Consider the following 21726-nt stretch of genomic DNA (forward strand, 5'->3'; position numbering starts at 1 on the left):
GACTGGTTTACAGTACATAGATATGGTGCAAAATATGAAATTGTAATTCTTTAGACCTGCAAATTGAAATTCTGCAAGGTATTCAAAGAAATTTGTCCCACACATCATTATCTATTACAGATTTGGTGATAATACTCCAGGACATCATTAGTCATGAAAGTTTATCCAGATTCAAGCAAAACATGTCAGAATAAAATTTGTGTTTCTGCTGCTTGTACTTCAGAAAAAATCTTATCTAACGGATGTGAGTCATCTGGAATTTCTAGTGAGTTGTTCCTCTTGTATACAAAGGTTCTGGTCTATAAATATTTGTAGAAGTCTTGATATATTTGATATATTATATCGAGCTTCCAGTGAGTCAAATGTCCTAAATTCCCCATTCTCAAAGAGGTCAAAGATTCTAACAATGCCAGTTCTTTGTCACAGTGTAAACTTTGCAAGATTATCTGTCAGTGTTGTTATACGATAAAGAGGATGAATATTATAAATATTTTTGTTTCCTCCAGGCCCATAATGCATAAGTTATCACATGGTTGTTTTTCACAATGTGTGAGAGCTCTTTCAGGTTCCAAGGATGAGGGGCTACTCGGCTGAAAGCTCATGGTGGTCAGACGAGCAGATGGTATGATAGGAGTAACAGAGCAGGAGGCTCTCAGAAGGGAAGGAATGGTGATGTGCAGAAGAAAATTAAAAATGAGAAGCAGAATCTTAAAATGAATGCATTATTTTACGATATTTTGATGGTTCTAATGTTGTCATGTTTAGATTTACAAACAGCTCATGCTGCAAACCCCGACGGTACCAAGCGGCAAGGCTGAATTCAGGCTGGTTCATTATTTCTTCCACTATTTAGGATAATTATTGCCAAATTACTTTCTACCTACATATTAGCCTGATTTCTTCAACACATTCAGTTAACGCTGCTAATTAGTGAGAATCATTTGTTAATGTCAGAACAATGTCATCGGCGTACAATAAAATGTTATTGTTTGTTACCGACTGTTATTTCTTGAATATCTGGATTTAGCCAATGCTAAGGCTTCTAATCAGCTGTGCCTCTTTTTATTTTGAAGGGAGCAGATAGCAGACACATATCTTCCCATTCAGTTCTACTGACTTTTTCAGCCTCAGTGGAAACAGCAGCACCTAACTTTTTATGGGTGCTGAGATAATGAATGATATAGAGTAGGCGTCTTTTGTTATGTTATAGGATTCAAGCCCTAATTAATCTTACCTCATCTGCTATTGAAGTTAGAACCTTCTCTCCCCTGAAAGCCAGCATCTTGGATAATACTTACACATATTGGCTCTGTACACTCATTCAGGGAGTCTGGAGTCCACAAATGGGTTGTTAAATACCTCTATCAGTAGGTTATAAATTTTCTCCTTGTTTCTCCGTGTTCTCCACGACATTTCCCCGGCTGAATTGCAGAGAATGGGTTATCCATTTCCAGCATGGAGATGGGGATACCAAGAGGCTTTGATAACTGTGATACACGAATGATCCACAAACCCACCTACACCCGGATCGATCTCTAGGCTCTACGATTTAGTGTATAGAATATTTTAAAGCTCTCATTAATTCAGGAATTATTGGCTTGTCTTTGTTTATTCTCAGTATAGCTGTTAATGAGGTGAAACTGGAGTATTCATTGCTAGTCATGCCAAAAGGAATTTTAGTTTGTTGGCAAATTCAAAAAGTTGTTGTTTTGTGAAAATCCATCCCCACCTTCCTGGTTTAATAAGGGCTGCTTCTTATTTTGTTGTATAATAAGCTTCCTTTAATTCTAATTGGATTCTTTTATTTTACTTAATATTCTATTTCAGCTTCTTTGGCAGCACAGTCCTTTTTTTCCTGACTTGTATGCAACATAATCATGCCACTCATAGAGACTAGCATTTTATTTAATTTTTTTATTGGGTTGTATGCAATTTGTGGGAAAAAGGACTCTCAAGTCTATAGTGAGTAATAGTTTTTGAAACATCTGATTAAACAGATGTTATGTCTTAATAAAGACTGTACTATAACATTTGGCAGAATGTTCAGTTGCTACTAGTTTAGATGGACTCCATATAAATCAAGTTGATACTCATTTGTCAACATGAACTAGAAGTCACTTTTTTAAAATGACTGTGAGCTAATGATGTGGGGCTAACGACACTTTAAATGATCCATTGATGGAAAAACAAACTCTAAAGACCTACATTCCTCTGCTTTTGCTTCCTATTATTGAATCCTGTTGGGAGTTTTTGGAAAAACAGCTTACTGTAAATAGAACACGTGCCTCCACAGCTACTTAGTCATCACTGACCTCCTAAGTGTCAACAGTCATGAACCTGCCAGCAATTGGGACACAGTCACTCCCAGAGCGCTGTCACTCCCGGGGCATAGAGATCCATCACTGCAGCCGGATGTTGCTGCAGTGGGGAGAGCGTGAGACCGCTGCTGTATACATCCAAGCACCCAAGAGCCCTGACTTCTTGGCTTTGCTGGCGGGACAGCAGACTTCTCACCCGGGAATGGGGGAGGAGGAGGAGGAGTAGGAGATGAGTTCACCACCGACCATATCCCCATCTCCTCTGCTCATTATCATCAACACACACCCTTCACCTCCACCCCTCCCTCTCCCCCTTTTCTGAGGTGTCTGGTGACTCTGGCCCGTGGTATATTGCTCCTCCCTTCATCGTGGAGGAGAGAAAAAGAGGCTGCAGCCCACTACTACCATGTCCCAAGGGCCCCTTTGCTTGCTTTGCCTGCCTGCCCCTCCTGCTGCTCAGTACAGCTGTGGCTCAGTACCAGACCCTGACCAGCTGGGATCTCAACCCTTCCAGAGTCAAGAGGAGGATTGTGTGAAAGCTCTTCAACACTCTTATTCACTCTGCATTAGCTGAATTACACTGACTCTAACTACAACTGCCAAGGCTACTGGTGGAGCTGAGGAAATCCTTTTTTGAGATGGCTATGGCACCTCGGGCCCTGGCACTTCTGCTGCCCCTGGTGCTCATCCTGCTGAGCCCGGCACCGACTCCCACCCTGGGCGGATGCCCATCGGCTTGCCGGTGCTCTTTCGCCATGCTGCAGTGCCTGGAACCCAATGGCATAACCAGCATCCCGCCGCTTGCTTTGCAAGAGAGCGAGAACGTGACAGAGATGTGAGTATGATGTGCACCTGCTCTGCATGTTCCTCTGAATGAGCATGAGTGTGTCAGATGTGCTCACATGCCTTGATGTTGGTTGTCAGCCAAGCTTGATTTTCTCAGTTTGTGTTCACCTTATGTTGTCACTAAAACTTGTTTCAGTGCCAGAGTTTTGGTTTTAATGGGGCAATTTTCCAAAGCCTTCACATCTGATGTGAATTCTCACATTAGGGCCACATTTGTAAATAATTTGTGGGCTTTTTTCAGTTTAAGAGAGTTTATATATCTGCTCTGGGTGTTTAGCTCTACAGTCATAGCTAAGGTTGTGCATATGCGTGAGATGGAAGCAGAAGTAGCCCATAGACAGAGTTCAGTAAGACACATTGACTTTATTCTTCTTTTAATGCTAATGCGTTATAAGTTTCTGAAGTTCAAATGCACATGTACTTTTCATTATGTTCATATTAAAAAGTCAGATACAGCGTGTACTGTGGTAAAGTGGTCTGTCACAACGCTGGTGATGTCTGGTTGTGCCTCACAACATCTTCCATAATTTCTCATCTCCAGAGAATGATGTCATTGCTAGCCAAATTTAGGTTCCTCTTGAGGTAAAATAAAGCTTCTGCTATCTGAGATGCATTAGAATGTCAGTAATTTAGACACTTTGGCTATTGGCAATCAATATTGGATTTGGAGCTGACAGTAACTGCCACAGAGAGATGGAAACTGATGTCTTCCAGCCAGTCTGTGTCTGTGTCCCTCAAGATCTTCAGTGGATCTCCTCGCTCTACTTTTGTCAGTTTCAAAGTTTGACCTCTTTTTGCTGATGATATGTCAGGTTTGAGTGCAAAGTTTTCAGAATAATACAAATTATCGCATCACATAAACTATGTGATGATTTCTTGTTAGTTATATTTAGGGGAAGGAAAAAGAAGTTGTACAGGTGCATTATAAAGTTTAGGTGGAAAAAATATTTACTTGATGTGTCATAGTTAAAAACACATACTAGACTATCCAAACCATGTGTAGAAAGTATTTCTGAATTTTTGTGGCTCTAATATAAATTCCATTCTTGAATGATTGTCTGACCCGCTAAGGTTGGTCTGACCGAGTACGTCTTCCTTTAGTGGGCTTCAGTATGTTGGTAAAATATGAAATGGAAGATGGCTGATCTGTTGATTTTTTTTTTTTTTTTTTGGGTTAGTTAGTTCTTCACAACCAGACATCACGCTTTAAAAAAAATCATCACCCAGCTGATTGACAGGCAGGCCCTGGGGAATGTGCTTGAACAAAACTCATGAATAACTGAGATGAATTGAGATTTCTCAGTCTGCGACAGCATGTCTGCAGCAGATGACTGTTATTTAAAATTGGCTTTTTAAAACTTTGCACTGAAAAAGAAGTAGAAAACTGACCACCTGTGATTCAAAGAAAGCTGCTGTATTATTATGCAACCCGCCATCAGCTCCAACATGGAAAACTAAATGTCACTCTCCGCACCGCCACGCTGTTCTCTCTTTGTTCCAGTTCCCGGATCTGAGCAATTAGCACCTGTTAAGGAACTAAACTTCTGAAATGCTATTTCGTTGGAGAAAGTCAATCCACTGCCACTTTCTACTTCTATTCACCTATACTCCCCTTCTTTTTTCCACTGTACTATAGCCCCTCTATCACACCAGGTGTTTCCTCGTATCTGCAGCTGAACATGCTTGGTAGGGCTCAGGTTGAGGCTTGACATTCTCTCTGAAATCAATAAGCGAGTGGGCTTCTGTTTAGCGTGGTGCTCTACATGCCAGCAAACAACAACACTTCTCTGTATTGGCGGTGCAAGGGAATACAGCCGATATGTGGAACAAACAAGGGGCCATTAACTGTGGAACACAGGCTGAAATTCATCATAAGCTGAGTTATAAATTCAATTTTGTGAATTGCCAGTCAGTGCCCCCACCCGGGAACAATAGATGATATACAACCCACTTGGCTCAATCCAATAAGTAAGGGCGATGGGTGATCCTGGGCCCACCTGCCCTGTAATCATATTATTGCTGTGTGGGTCAATCAGACATGAATAAAAAGGTTTGTGTGTTGCAGCTGACAAACAGCAAACTGGGAAGTTGAAACAACAGCACACGCTGAAAGTGACCATCATTAATTAGAAATTAGCACAGGTATGTTTATGGCATAGGTCCAGTCTTCTCTTTCTTTCGTTCTTATTCATTTTTTGATTGCATAACCTCCACTTTTGCTACAAAATGACACATTTTTCAAATCTGTGAATCATAAGCTGTAGCATAACCATAAATTATCGAGAGCTGACCTTTCTATTTGGTGTTTGCATGCTCATCTTTTGCCTTTGTGGGTCTTTTCGGGTTCTCCTGTTTCTTCCCACAATCCATCGATGCATGTTAGGCTAGCTGGTGATTCTAGATTGACTTTTTCTGTGGATTTGACAGTTAGGGAAGGCTGGTGACCTGTCCAGGGTTATCAAAAGGTGACTGTAGTTACTGTGACGTCACCTATTGGTTTCTGGCATCCCATTATGAAGCCTGGAGATGAGCATTTCCTTTCATTTTGAAACATAGTATCACCAAGATTTACTAAGTAGACTTCTATGTTTTATTTAGAGTGACCAGAAATGAGTGACTGGGCCAAAAAACTTATCAGGAAAGTGTTTACCGGTGTGAAGTCAGACTTTTATTGGACCAAAGTTTTATTGTCGTTTCAGATAAAATGCACATTTAAGGCACTTTAATTTTTCCAACAGAGAAGCTAATCCAACCCCAACAAATAAATCCAACATCAAACCTTTATTAAGAAAACTGGAGTGGAGCAGAAACCAAATTGTGGAGTCTAGAAACCCCCGTGCCTACATCCATCTTTTATATACCGTCTATGGCAGCAGTCCCCTTTTATTCGCCACGGACCAGTTCAATGTTAGACAATATTTTCACAGACCGGCCTTTAGGTGTCGCAGATAAATACAACAAAATAAAATGATATGACCAAGACAAAACCTGTGGTATTTTTTAAATATAATAATAAATGAGAATTCACAGTGTAATTGTGTAACTTTATTAGCAGCGTCCTCCTGAGATGCACCAACAACGTTGAGAGTAACATCGTCCTCTCTGCTCCTTAATGCTCTCTGGTTGCTATGGTAATGCCTAGATATTTTTTTCAAAATAACAAAAACAACTACAACACGGGAAAAGACCCAGGGAAACCGAGTTAACGATAAAAACCCTGAAAACCACAAATTTCACACCCAAGCCCGAACTCTCACAGCCCGGTACCGAACGACTCACGGACCAGTACCAGTCCATGGCCCGGGGGTTGGGGACTGCTGGTCTATGTCACAGCTAATGTCATTTCAGCAGAAAAGTTAATTAAGCAAAAATGTAAATGTTGTTTGATGTTTAGAGCAGTGATATCCGATATCCTTGCTCTCAGGGATTGCTTGTAGATAATCTGTCCTCTTAGCTTAAACTTTGGCTATCATCAGCGTGAGCATCCATCACAAGGATGCATGACAGAAAGTAAAGAAAAGCATTATAGGTCCCCTTCAAACAAACAGCATTCATCAGCTTTTGAATCATATGTAGGATCTCACCTTCAGGGTCGTTCTACACGTCCTCACATAGCCCTTTCAGCTCATGTCACGGGTTCTGTTGGAGGAAAATGGTTTGTTAGTTAGCACGAAGCTTTTCTCAAAATATCGTTTCCCATTTTAGGTAAAGGTTGTATTTGTGAATCTTTTTTTAGCGGCTTGGATTGAAATTTCAACAGCTGAACTCTTCTGAATAATTTGCAGCTACGTAATCATTGCTGAATGTTTTTAGTAATTGCATTAATCAAAAATACTCTTTTACCTCAGTGAAAAATATTTTATTTTGAAAACATGATATTTTCAGTGTTTTTATTCTTTGTAATATTGCTTTTTTATTGCCTAAAATGTGTTGGGGGAAAAAAGATCACACTGATGATTTAGAATTCAAAAAATCACTAAAACTTATCAAATATGGCACACTAGGCATTAAGGGGTTAAGATATTTGATTATCATTCAGTGGCATTGTTTCATAGGTACATAACCACTCAAATGTTTGATCAGAAAGGCCATAACTGACTGTCATTAATCCAACTAGTGATCATAGATATTTTATTTTCTATTTAGATATACAACAGGTTTATCTAATGCAACTTCATCGTATCAAAATACTAATTGATCACTGAAAGAAAACATTTTCTGGTTGTGTTAGCACAGCCTAAAAGTCCTGTGCTGATTAAGGAAGCAGTTTGGCTAGTCGAGCCTCTGGAGCTTTTTGTGGGTTTTATGAGAAATTACTTTCTTTTGAAATTTGTCAGAGTATTCCTGGTCTAAGAAATGAAGGCTATTCCATGTGGAAAATTGCCCCCGAAAATGGAAGATTTCATAAAACAGTGTGTACTACTCCCATCAGAGAGCAGGGCAAACCGGCTCTAAACAGAATAGAAAGAGAAGTAAGAGGCCACAGTGCACCGCTGAGCAAGAGCACATCAGAGTCTGAGAAACAGATGCCTCATAGGTCTTCAACTGGCAGCTTCATTACTCTCAAAACATCAGTCTCAACAGTGAAGGGCCAACTCCAGGATATTGGCTTCTAGGCAGAAAAAGGTACATGTGAGATTAAAGACTAAAGAGAACAGATAGAAATGGGCAAAAAACACAGGCAGTGGGCAGATGATGATGATGGGCAAGGGTGTTCTGGACAGATTCTAATGTTTAAAGATGTTCCCACTAATGACACAGAACATGATATTTTGGGGGGTGTTGGTGGTGGTAAAGTGGGAGATTTGTACAGGATAAATCACTTCATTGTACAAGACCGTGCAATATCTTATGGATGTTAATTGGTTTGAGCCAACAGGACAGTGGCACAAAGCACAGCTCCAAACTATGCAAGAGCTATTTAGAGAAGAAGCGGTCAGCTGGTATTGTCTTCAATGGAGTGTTCAGCACAGTAATCATATCTTGACTATGTGCTCATCAGACCAACTAAACCTATTATAGCCTCATCAGGAACCATGGGGTGAAAAATGGATCCAATGCACAAGTGGCAAAAACAGCAGTTATTCAAGTTGTCAAAAGGAAGTCAGTTCCCTTTGAGTTCAGCATTAAAAAGCATCAACGCCAGCAACCACTCGCAAGTCGTCGAAGAATGCACATTTTTCCTCGAGACCGGTGGTAGCCAGTTGGTCACTGACTGGCTTCCATGCTGGTGTGACTGGTGCCTAAAGTAAACCTCTGGCTTTGAATAACCAACATGGCGGGTGCCAAAATGCTAAAATTGAAACTTCGAAATGCAGAGGTGAGGCGAGTTTTGCAAAAGCAATGTTGTTTACTGGTGTTATTGCTCTCAGTATTCTGTTACTGTTATTTTTCATAGTGACAGTTTGTTTTTTACATTTCTGCATATTGTTTCATCTACGTACGATAGAAGTGCGTTAATACTGCAGAGAACCCATCTTTAAATCTTTCTTATTATTTGTAACAAAAAACTTGTGGTTGTTTAAACATTCCCTTTCTATTTTTCATATTCTTCTCTATTGTGCTTGCCTCAAGGCAGTCTCCAGAAAAGGGCATTATTTTTATATTTTCTATTGATTCTGGCCATTTGGTTCATTTTACACTTTCTGAAGGATACTATAATGCATTCAACAAAGGGCTAAAAACACTCACATAAATAAAATCCTTCAATTTTTGTATCTACACATCTTTTTAAAAGCCCATTAAGTAAGTGTCCTCCTGAGCAAAATGAGCAACATTTATATGGAGCCTAGCAGGGACTGGAGAGTTGGAGAAGGGCACAGAATGAGGTGGACAGATCTCCAGTGAGATCCTTGGAAGGTCTAAACGGGCCATCTATTCAGATATCTCCTGAAAAGAGCTGGCTGTCCTTCCATTGAGTGCTACATCGATCTGCGGCTCACTAGTTATTCTGAGGTAGGCACTGTCTGGAAAAGTGGAAAGTGACTCATTGAGAAGAATTTCCCGTTCGCCTGGCACATCTTAGGGCATTATTTTTCCCCCCACATGAGTGGCACATTCAGCTCTTATTAGGCTTTGCCATTTGTGCGTCCCTGGACTTCTTGCCAGGGTTTATCATCTGCTCTTAGTCTGTTTTGTGGGTGTTCAAGTTCCAGGGTTGCATGTCCCAAACTGTTGTTACTGATGCTTTTTGATATAACCTTCATTAAAAAAAACCTTAATTATATTACACTGGACCTTTGTGCACATCTGAAACAACCTATTGTAGCTCGCTTTCCACTCCGATTAAGACAACTTTATTTTCTGTCCTCAAAGTCAGAGTGCGCGCCTGAGGTGACCATACTAAGAATATCTGCTCTCACTGAAAGTTTGAGCTTTTGGTTGATATGAGCTGATCTCATCACTTGAAATTTAGTTTGATCTTTGTAACAGCATACATATGAGAGAACATTAAAGTATAATTGTTGCCTTTTAACTAAGAAGCTGGTATTTGTATAACGTTGACATACTGCAGGTCAGTTTGCTAAGAGTGCAGAAAAAGTGTTTTAGCTTTTGCTCATGTGTGACTTCCAATCTTTTGACAGGATAGTATATTTTCATATCTGTTTAAGATAACTCTCATGTGAGGTAGATCTGATACATGTCTGACATACTGACCCGAGTGAAGAACCACTGGGATGAAACTGGTTTCCACGATGCTGTTCACGTCACATCAAGTAGCTGCCATTGCTCTTCAAAAGGCCATAATTACAAAGGTGGCTGGGATCCTCTTCCTCAGTGTCATGATGTTGACTTCAGTGGCTTCCAGGTTTATTTCTGGACAATGTTTCATGTGACGTTTTTGTTACCGTTGTTTTGATTGTTCAGTTGCTGCAATCTTATATCGACTACGCATAAAATAATTGTTACCAATCAGAGGATAAAATCAAATCTGAAATATAAATCCTGCTTTAGCTTCTTTTTGTTTAATTCAGAAACTTTATGTCTTTTCATCGTGTTTCTTGGGGGTTTGAGTACAAAGCACCTGTTTTTTCAAATGTAGTTATTTCTCCTTGTTGCTGTTATTCCTGCATCTTTCCACTGTTGGAATTCCCCCAAAGAAAACGACTTCTTTTCTGGTCTGAATCAAGTTCAATCAATCCTTTTATTAGTCTTTTTTTCTTTTGCATATTTCCTATTCAGTATGAGCTTACAGTATATGAATGTCTACATAACAAAAGACTGAAGGTCACAACACAATACCTTCATCTAACTCTCTCTCCATCACTTTCTGTCGTCCTTTCTTTATTAACTAGTTACATAGAAAACCAAGCCGGCCTGGAGAACATAACAGAAGTCGACCTTATCTTCTACAGAGAGCTGAAAAACCTGTAAGTCATTCTTTTCTCTCAACTTATTTTGAGTTTGTCAACCTATACAACTGACTGATCTGTCCTCTTATCATTGTTGTGTGTGTCAAGTTTTCTATTCTCACACTATACTTCAGTCAGAAAACTGATGTTTGAAATGATTTTCCTACAGCAGGAGAATAGAGGTAGACTGGAGTCTAGGCTCTGAGCACATTACTTCCCGCAGATATGATTATCTTGCTCAAAGCCTACAGGTGGATGCTTAGGCAGAGGAGGGGTTGAACCAAAAGGGAGTGATGAAGGGCAGCAACACTCACATATCAGAGGGATAGATGGGACATTTTTAGTTTAAATAGACCCACAAAAGCAGGATTGGTTTATTACCCCTGAAGAAAGTGAGGTATGTGCCTGAACTAGTTTGCAGGATTTGCTCCACTTAGTGTTTACTCTATTACGAGACAGAAAGAAAGCTCAAAGCTAAGATAAAACAGTCAAAGCTTATTTTTGGGAACAAAATTAAGCTCCAGCCTCAAAAGTATGTTCGCATACTTCCCAGACTGTGTATCTGAAAGTGAAATGATCTTCTTACTTCTGAGTTTGTGCAGAAATAGACAAACGTTGAGGTTGTGTGGTGATGCAGTGGTTAGCAAGAAGGACATAGGTTTGAATCCGCTGGCTGACTGAGACCTCTATGAGGATTTTTGCATGCCTGCATGGGTACTCTCCTGATACTCAAAGGACTATGATGTTGCATGCAAGACATGTTTGCTAGTTTAACTGGTGATTCTAAATTGGCTGCAGGCGTGAATGTGATGGGCTGCTCCAATGTTTACCCCACCTCTCAACAAATGATAGTTGGGATCGGCTCCAGCGCCACCGTGCCACTCTAAATTGAATAAATGGTTAAGAATGAAAGGATGAACTAAAAGTCAGATACACTGTGTTCAAAATGATTAAACGACAAGGATTAAAGTTGTTTTCTTTCCAACAAAGAAAAACTTGATTATATTCCAAGTGTTTTTTTGCTTCTTGATTTTTCATGTTCATTGTGCTTTATCATCCTCTCCAGCACGGTCACATTTTGCAAGCTGAGGTTCATCTCTGCCTACGCCTTCCAAAACAACCTCAAGCTTCAGTATGTGTAAGTGTCCTTGTTGATACCGAAGGATTGTGTTCCCCGTGTCGTGTTTTGACCTGTGGGCCGGTCATCCTGTTTGTCGCTGTCAGTCAGCCGGCTCTTTGCACATGTCACATGAGATTCAGACAGCTGTGTCCTCCAATCTGGAAAATCATTTTGGAAGCACATTAAACCATGAATGACTTTTTTTTTGCATTTTATTAGATACATATTAGTTCATACTTTCATGGCTGATTATATTATATGGTACTTTTAATTCAGTTGTCTGCCTGTGCAAAACACAATTAATATATAGCTTCAGCTTTCCATATTATGTGGATTTATGATCATTGATTAGCAAGAAATTGAATATTACATGGATCAATAGTGAAAATGGTTCATAGCTGCAGTCCTAAAGTCAGTTATTACTGATAAAATATCTGCAATTATAAAATTTGATCCAATTATAACCACCAAAAAGCTAATTAGCAAGAAGCCTCATTGTTAATTACAGCCTCTACATTGTGTTGCATGAAATTATTTTTTCAGTCTTTATTTTTCCAAACATTGTAGCTTCACGGTCCATTCCCAGCAATAAATAATACCAGGAAGCCTTATCGACCGAAACCATCAAATCTGTCTATTCATCAGCCAGCGACCCTTATCGCCACCATCTTGTCCTCATCATTTTACTGAGCGTGTGCAACATGTCCAGTGTTGTTTATCTGAAAGACAGCCGGGTTTCGAGGACCATAGATGGAGGGGTGGTGGTGGTGGTGGTGAGGCAGGCAGGGTGAGCTCAAGAAATTGGAGAAGACATCCACCAGTCACCTTTTACTCGCTCACTTTGGCGGATTATCGACAACTGATGCATAATAAATACACTCCACTAAGGGTCCATTATCACTTAATCAATATTTCACTGTGGAGGGAGAGGGCGGCTGGGTTTGGGTGGAGTGTAGGGCTTTCTGTGTGACAGATGTGTTTCTGAGATTAAGGCTGACTGATTGCAGCCAAACTAAGCACTGAGCAGGGAAGCTCAGTCGACTCCAACCCTCTTTTCTCTCTTCCTGCTCTCATTGTTGTACGAACAGGAAAAATGCATTTTGTAAAAAATGCTCATATAAATTGCAAAAAGAGAAAAAGAGAAACGAGCTGCTGTTCGTTGCTCTGCTCTGCCCCTGTGGACCGGGGGAAGAATCGAGTCTGGTAATGGATAAGCCCCAATGGCTAACCCATCTGACATGAACTTTTGGGGGCAAGGAAAACAAATAATTGAACCCTTGGTCCTGTCAGAGTGATTATGTATTGGTTTCCATTTGGACGCTCCCCAGTGTGGCTTTCTGTCATCTTCAGAGGGAGGTTTATTTACAGGCTGATTCCTGGGAAGTCTGAGGATCATTTGTGGTGATATTCAAGTGGCCTGAGAGGATTGACTAAAGGATATGTAGCATTCGATTACAGTGTTATTATTGTAAGTCGGCATATACAGTATGATTTGATTCATCACCATATTTGAAATGTTTTGAAATCTTAACGAGGAAACAGAATAAGGAGTGTGTTTGGGTGGGTAGGTAAAATGAAAAAGACTCCCGTTCCTACATTTGAGGTCTGGCGTATTGAAATTTGAGCTAAATTGTAGTGGTAATAGTAGATATTGATGATGCTGTAGACAGCTAACACCAATGTGATGTCTCCGCGGCGTGAGGCACAATGATGTGTGCCCCATGCAAAGATGCTCATGATGATATTGCTGATGTACTGAAGTTAAATTGGCCTTCTTATACTTTTATTTTACATCAAACACATGTACACATAAGGCTTTAGACTGCTCTGAATGCTTGATTTGACACTGTTGTGTTTGTTCTTGGCTCCGTCTGATGTCAGTAAGAGCAGATATTCTAAATATAGAAATCTCAGCCACACAACAGGGGTGCAGCCAGTCAGAAAGTTAGCTTAAAGGGAGGATAGCCCCAAGGGAATAGGACAGGCTTGATAAAGACAGCTGTCGAATGGAAAGGCTGCACTGGATGAAAAAAGGAAGGATCAGAGCAAAATATGTCCCATTTAAAAAGAGAGATTATGTCATTGTAATCTTTATTTTCTTAATCATCTTAATTTAGCATGTTAACAATATTAGCATGTTCACTGTTACAGCTAAGGCTGGTAGGGATGCAAGTAATTTTGTGTTTGTTTAAAACAAATTGTAACCTATTAAAACTTTCTCAAAACACAGTTGACCTTCTAAATGATCAGAAACGCAGAATTGATGACATTTAAAGGAGCATAAATGTCTGCTCCAAATTTAGCAGCAGTTCATCCAGATGTTTAAGAGACGTGAGACATACAAGTTAAGATAAAGAAAGAGTCTGTGACTCATTCTCATTGACTCATTCGCTGCCTTTGCTACAGCCGTTTGGCCAATAAAAACCCAGATGTCTCGGCGGTTTTCATAGACATTTTTCAGACATTTCTTCGATACATGTGAAACTTTTTTTCTCGATATGTATTTCTTTAGCGTATTTGACTCCAAAGAATTACTGCTGGGCCCTGTCCCTCACCCCAGAAGTGTTTGCGAACTGAACTAATCACCTAATGTACTGAACTCTAAGCAAACACTGAGAGATGTGCCGGGGGTGCTTGTGAATGTGGCTTCTCGGCTGGTGTGAAATACGTGCCAAGGTAATTGATCAGGACCCATTTGGATGCATTAACGTTTTCCACTGAGTGTAATTCAAGGCAGGTACACATTGTTCTGAAAGCGAGCAATCAAATCACAGCGTGACTCAACTGCAGAACAGGACCAGATTACTACAAAGAAAAATAACATATTTACTCGAATCTTTCCTTTATTTCGACTCGTAATAGCTTTGTTTTGCTTTGTTTTTGGAACCGCGCTCCTTCACAAAGCAACATTTGAACAGACAGCACAATAAGACAACTATTGTCTGTCTGTGCTGCTGGAAAGGTAAAATCCAGACACAGCAAAGATGTCACATGTAAAAGCTTAAGGTTAAATGATATAATGGCTACATATCAATGGAAAATGCAACAAAGGAGAATTAAGAAGTGTTCACAATGTCACCTGTCTTCTCTTTTTGTTTGACAGAAACTTGGCATCAAACTCTCTGGAGCACATCAGCTGGAAGGTGTTTCATTTTCTGCCTCTGCTTAACCTGTGAGTCTATTTAGAATTTGGAGTAAGAATACTCTCTGTCATCTAAACCATTTTAAATTTGTGTTAGCTAGCGTGGTAATAAAAATGTAATAATTTTCAAAGGTACAACTTGGGTAAGCAACTGTTCTGCAGCAGCAGACCGCATGAAAGAATATGGCCATTAGTGCCAACACATGACAGAGCTTTGTGGTTACCCTCATAGTTGACCTCAGCTCTCCATCCACACAGTGTGCATACAGTGAGTTGGTCACATTACCTTCACAGAATTGCTCTACAAGCTTTAAGTTACCCAAGTTGAATTTTCTGGATAAAAATAGAGTGCATTTGGAAGAAAACTTGACTGCACCAGGCGCAAGAACCTGCAGCTGGATGGCTTTGAAAGTGTGACAATTGCAGAGACAGAGAAGGAGAGCGCAATCTTTGGAGTTTTGATTATACTTTGCACCAGAAACTCATATTTCAGAAGTCAGAATGTGTGTTTTATCCAGCCTTCGTATATCTGTTTTCCACTGACTGAGTGCTGGAGCTGATGCAGGGGCTGTTCTACGCTGGTTCCTCTTCAACACCAGCCTGCAATTGGAAACATTTTTCCAATTGCAGGCTGTTGATTCTGTTCATCTGGACGTAGAGTTTTCAGTGGGTTAAACGTTTCATAACTAATCCAAGTGACTTCTTCACATCATGTTTGCATCAAGACAATTTCATTTTGTCTCATTAGTTTAAATTCATTTAGTTTCTAGACTAGATATTCTTATTTCACTTAGTTTTTATAATTTGAAAATAGTTTTAGTTTAGTTTTTATTTAGTTTCAGTGTTAGTTTTAGCCCTTTAAATTATTATTTCTTATTTTTGGAGGGCATACAGGTGTAAAATGAGTTCATTTGTGGATTTCACCCACTTTACTTAAAGTTGGGCTGCAAGTGAGCTGGTCACTCCTGAACTAGCAACTGCCCAGTATAATATGGTCATGTGACCAGCATGTCAGGCCACAGTGACCTCATGGCCCAGTGCTGTTCCTGCTGTTTCTGTTTCTGATGAGAACTTTGGTCAGTTATACTTTTGCTGTTAGCTTTTTCTAGCCCAAGGACAGAGGTGTTATTCAGCATGAAACTAAACTAACCTGGGAAACCGTCTTTGTGCTACATCTATAACTACACGTCGTCAAAGGAGCTTGCAAAGAAAAGCGTCTGGACTTCTTTAAGTTGCTTGAAGACGTTTCACCTCTCATCCGAGAAGCTTCTTCAGTTCTAAGGTCAAATGGTGGAGAGTCCCAGATATAAACCTAGTGGGAGTTTCCCCCCACAGAGGGACAAAAGGACCCCTGATGATCCTCTAATCGCCTGAGCCAAGGTGTGAAACTGGGTGTGGGTCCCAATCAGCCAGAGTTTCGGGTAAGCTCATTGTGAAACCTGGCCCCACCTTATCATGCGAATTCCTGAGATCAGATGGCCCAGGATGTGAGTGGGCGTTAAGGCGTCTGGGAAGGGATCTCAAAACTGGATTATAGATGGCAGACAGTTGGTGTCATAAACCCCCGCCTCTGTTCAAAGATGGTCGCTCACAGGGACATAGATGGCTTCTTTCACTCCTCTTTCAAACCATCTGTCCTCTCTGTCCAAAATGTGAACGTTGGCATCCTCGAAAGAGTGTCCTTTATCCCTAAGATGCAGATGGACTGCTGAGTCTTGTCCTGTGGAGGTGGCTCTTCTGTGTTGTGCCATGCGCTTGGCTTTACTTTGCAAGCTCCTTTGACTACGATGACCTGGATGACTGAGAACCTTCACAGACATAACTACACGTCCTTAATTGTTGATTCAATTCAGAGGTGAACATATTTAGATATTGTAAAGTTAACTGCTTCTTTTCTACATTGTCGTATTCTTTCAGCAAAACCTTACCGCTCATGTAGTTTGTAAAGTTCCTGAAAGTATAGAAGCTTGTCTGTACAAATGGTTATTTTCGAATTAAAGATAATTCTTCAAGGATTTATATCAATTATTTTATACATTCCTTGTCATGCACTTGTATTAGAAGCTTTCAAATGAAACACTTGAAGGGTATTTGTATATAACAGTGAGTTAAAACTATTTGCATGAGGACTGAACGTGTTTTTGATTCATGTCTAATAATTTCAAGTCATTGTTTGTTGGTTTCTCTTTTCAGCGTTTTGAGAGACAACCCTCTCATTTGCTCATGTGAGCTCTACTGGCTGAAGCAGTGGCAAGAACGCGGTGACCTGGATAACCAAATGTTGTCTTGCTTCGCCGATGGCGAGAAAATATCTCTTTTCAATTTGATGATAGAAAACTGCAGTGAGTATGCGTTTCATTGTTTCTTGTTGAGAAAGCTGTAAAAGGTTTGACACCAGTCAGCTGTTATGATTTAACACAAGCCAACAGGTTTTATGACATTACCAGTAGTTTATTGGCAAGTCATGCTACACATGTGCTGGTTGCACACGTGAGATCTGGTCAAAGGTTTGGGTTTTTGTTTTTAAAAAAAATAATGTTCTCACCTCATGCGCAGTTAAACCCTGTTCGCCAAAGCGAACCTCAGGCTTCAGATTGTTGTAAATGTTCGATTTTCAATATTTTTCTCCGTCCTTCTGCCTGAGCTCACACGACTCAGCACTGATTTCCTTGTATGCTCTGGCTCTGCCATAGATTTTAAATAAAAGATGGACTTAGCCACAGTGATGTCACCCAGTGGCTTCTAAACTCTGCATTTTGAAGCATCCACTTAACTTTATGGCCGTCACAAGTCACCATATTTGCACAAGAGGATGAAGTTAAATAGACTTTATGAGCACATTGCACAGCTACACAGTCCTGCTAAGTAACAGTAACTATTAACACTTCTTTCAATAAAGCTGAAACACAAGCTTAAAAAATCAGACTCGCTGCCATAAAAACAAGGAGATGCTTGCATGTATTTATGTTTTATATCCTTTTTAAAAAGCTACTTTTATTCCTTCCCAGTTGGGAGGTTGGGAGTCACCTTACTACCATGACAAATATAGACTCTTAATCCCAATCTTATTGGATAGTCTGTACATCACTATTACCAGTCACTATTCATTGGTAATTACATAAATAAGTAGAGCATAAGACTGCCTGTGAGAATCAAAGCACTCAGGCTGATAAAGGTAAGCCTCTACTTAGTCAAATGGGTCAGTTATTAAAAATATAGACTTAAATAACTGTTTGTGGTTTGCCTAAAAATCTTTATTAGTGCTATGATTTGGGGTTTCTAACTATGGGAGTCTATAGTGATCGTCTAGATTTTGGAGCCAGTCTCAAGTGGCCACTCGAGGAACTGCACTTCTTGGCACTTGAGCCCCAAATTTTGCTTCTTGTGCTGTGTGTGAGATGAGGAGGAAGCCAGGCGAGGAGCAGCCAGTCAGAAGAAATTGGACTTTTTATGAGGTTGAACACCAGTCGAGATGTGCTGTATGTGAGAGCCAACAGAGTAAGATCACACATAAAACAGTCTTTAACTGCACGCTTACTAGTAAAAGTGTACTGTCTCATTGTGCCAGTATAATAGGGTAGCCTTTTAGAGCGAGTAAGAAGCCCCTTTGCCTAATCCAGTATTTCTGAGAAGTGAGAATGTTTCTTAGAGAGCGTCTCTCCCGTGGACTACATGTGAGAAAGGTCAACTCTTCTCCAACCTGATTCTTCAGAAATTCTCCACAATTCATGTGTGAAAATGACACAAGATAAAAAGCACGTTTTAAATATGTGAATAACGCGAGGCTCAAGTGGAGCCCCTTAAAAGTTGCAGAGCTGGAAATGCACAGCCTGTAACACGACTTATGGATTTTTCTTTTGGGCAGAAGTTGAAAATGTAAGAACTCATTTCATTTGTATTTGTTAAACCACATGTGGTGGAGATCGGGGCGATCGTGGCTCAAAGAGTTGGCAGTTCATCTCGTAACCGGAAGGTTGCTGGTTCGAGCTCTGGTTCGGACAGTCTTGGTCGTTGTGTCCTTGGGCAAGACACTTCACCTACCGCCTACTGGTGTTGGCCAGAGGGGCCGATGGCGGGATATGGCAGCCTCGCTTCTGTCAGTCTGCCCCAAGGCAGCTGTGGCTACAACTGTATCTTGCCTCCACCAGTGTGTAAATGTGAGAGTGAATGAATAGTGAAATTGTACAGCGCTTTGAGGGCCCCGAAAAGCGCTGTATAAATGCAATCCCTTATTATTATATTTTCTTATCATGTTTTGTAAGCAGTATTTGAAATAATGCATCTACTTCAAATTGTCTTGAAAAATAATATGTTTTTGTTCCTATTCAGGATATAAAAGGCTGCAAAAAAGCAGGTACACCAAAATGTGGGGAAGAAATTGGCTCAACATTGTTGCTCTAATCACATACAGCAGGAACTTCTTGTTGCCAGGAAACATATGAGAGATTTTGTCCCTGTGCTGTTTTTCTAAAGAGCTTTGAAAAAAAGAGGAGGAGTTCAACTCTATACTTAGTTGCACCATCACAACAGCAACCTGTGTTTTTTGCTATGTACTCTCATGCTGTCTGTCCTGCACTCTCAGGCCTGCCTGAGGTGAAGATTACTGCCTCACAGGATAAGATTCTGGAAGGAGGCAACCTTACATTCGTATGTGAGGTGGAAGGAAGTCCCACTCTCACCGTGAGATGGCAGACCGAGGCCCTCCACTCTCACTTTTTTACCAAGGTAGCTAAGAATTTTCAGCATGTGCTCAACAAATACAAAATTAGTTTTTCTTTGTTTTTTTAAGATGTCATAGTTTTTCCTCTTCCTATGATCCCCGATGGACTGGATGATGCTCAGATCAGAGCTCTGTGTTATGAAAATTGACTTTCTATTCGTTTTTTTTATTAAATTTAAAAAGAAATTTTTTAATTTAGTCTCTCCGCCCCTCCCTGAGCCTGGTTCTGCCGGAGGTTTCTTCCTGTTAAAGGGGCGTTTTTCCTTCCCACTGTTGCCAAAGTGCTTGCTCATAGGGGATCATCTGATTGTTGGGTTTTTCTCTGTACGGTCTACCTTGAGGTAATTGCTGTATCATTGTAGTCAGGGTTTTTACATTGTGGTGCCATTTCTGATCTGCTGTAAAGCTCTTTAGATCAGCTACATTGAGCCTAAAGTGACATAAATCACCTTCAAATGCGGCTCTCTAATCTATTGATCCGTACTAGAGTAAATTGGGTCTCATTTCATCGTTGTAACACGTATACCTCCAAGCGATGTATTTGTAGTTAAACACCTTGTCTGTGTGTGCCGGCGGTAGCTGCAGGAGAGCAGAGACTCTGCGCTGGAGCTGGTCCTTTACCTCACCAACGTTTCCTCCAAGGACAACCTACACAACCTGACTTGCGAGGCCGAGAACCAAGCTGGGCCAGGGGAGAGGATGGTGCAATTGGACATTGAGTGTAAGTGCCTGCAAAATAAAACCGAGCTCTTGAAAGCTCACAGGCTCAATACAAATCGTCGGGCTTAATGGAGGTTAGGGCGAGAGCACACTGGGGCCATTTTCTAGTGCAGGCAGGGTGGACAGCCAGAGAAAGGGAAAAACGCACTGCACTGATTTCTTCTAAATGCCCCTTCTACAAATACGAGTATGTACCCACCATGCTTCTAATGGAGCTCTCTGTCACCTGCCACTCACTCTGCCGACTGGTGAGTAGTGTTAAAATAGTATAAGTGAAGTGCAGCGGGTATGGCTTGCTTTTTAATGCAGGGATACAATGAGAGGACAAAAGAAAGTGAACTCACCTCACCTTGCTCTTAAAGAACTCCTTCACCTCATGTACTTTTAAATTACACTTGCAGCTTGACCCTGGAGGTTTACTGTTGTTTTCTCCTTTCAGATACATTAGTGCATCTGGAAGTTGAACAATGAGGAATGACAGCACCCAGCGGTCCCACTGAAGACAGAGTCAGATGCATTAGCGATACATTACTGACAATACTACCCAAACAATATCATATATCACCAACTCAGTGACACTCATTAGAAAATAAAGCCAAAAAGAGCAGGGGCGCCAATCAGCTGAGGCCAAATGCACAAGCATCAAGGGACAGATAATGAGCATCAGGAAAATGAGGCTGATAACCCGTGCTAAGATCTGATTTGAGCCTGTGCTAATGGACTTTTCCCTCCTACACCGGAAAACCGCTTCATCCGCAGTGATTGGCAGTCTGTAAATGCGTTAGTGCAGCTAATCTATCAACATCGGCCCCCCTGGTGGACGGACACTCGTTAACCGCTAGCCCTTTAATTATTCTTAATTACCTCCCAGAACAGTGGGTGTTTACTGCTGAGTGGCTCTCTGTGCCATTGATTCATGGTACTCGTGTGGCTTCCCTTTCATATAAAAGAGCTTTTCTAAATTGTGCTTTTTTTTTAACTTGAAGTCTGAAAAGGTGAAAGCAAATCATCATTTTTGTCAACATCTACTGTCCCAAAAGATGGTGTTTTGCCTGCAAAGCATCCAGTTAGCACCGACTCTACCTGGACTGGGGCCAGAAATCATTTATTGTGTTTGCCATGTTTCAGAATGCTCATTGTATAATTCTGCAATGAAGTCTGAGAACTGGCAGGCTCATTAAACATAATTCTAGCCTTCCTTTTCACCCCTGCAGTGAAATTGCTTGTGTAAGATTAGCAGAGGTCGCTAATGGATGATTAGTTAAATGTGATAAATGGCACTAATTTTCACTCGGTGTAACAGACTTTAGCGAGCCCTCGGTAAAGAGACGAATGCCTCGGTATCTCCTTAGCGCAGCACTTTCTGGGGTTGGGTCACGGGTTAAGAGCAGCAGAATGACTCGTGCACATCAGGGGTCTCTGCAGTCGAGAGTTGTGTTCGATCTAAACAAAGCCATTTCCTGTAACTTCATGTCCAGAAGAGCTTCCAGGTAGCATTTGTGGTCAGG

At 40.7% G+C, this 21726-nt stretch overlaps 1 protein-coding gene across 1 annotated transcript in view; it reads left to right on the plus strand.

Moving 5' to 3' along the window:
• Positions 1–2742: 2742 nt before the first annotated feature.
• Positions 2743–21726, plus strand: part of ntrk1 (neurotrophic tyrosine kinase, receptor, type 1) — a 57179-nt gene continuing 38195 nt past the window's right edge. The window contains exons 1-7 of the mRNA XM_005923691.3: positions 2743–3153; positions 10460–10534; positions 11583–11654; positions 14740–14808; positions 16972–17120; positions 19361–19503; positions 20078–20219. Coding sequence (XP_005923753.2) covers positions 2957–3153; positions 10460–10534; positions 11583–11654; positions 14740–14808; positions 16972–17120; positions 19361–19503; positions 20078–20219 — 847 coding nt within the window. The 5' untranslated portion in view covers positions 2743–2956. The remainder of the gene's footprint in view (positions 3154–10459; positions 10535–11582; positions 11655–14739; positions 14809–16971; positions 17121–19360; positions 19504–20077; positions 20220–21726) is intronic.

Source organism: Haplochromis burtoni, unplaced genomic scaffold (assembly GCF_018398535.1).
Source record: "Haplochromis burtoni strain Fernald_Lab_line unplaced genomic scaffold, NCSU_Asbu1 Contig_64, whole genome shotgun sequence".
Taxonomy (NCBI): domain Eukaryota; kingdom Metazoa; phylum Chordata; class Actinopteri; order Cichliformes; family Cichlidae; genus Haplochromis; species Haplochromis burtoni.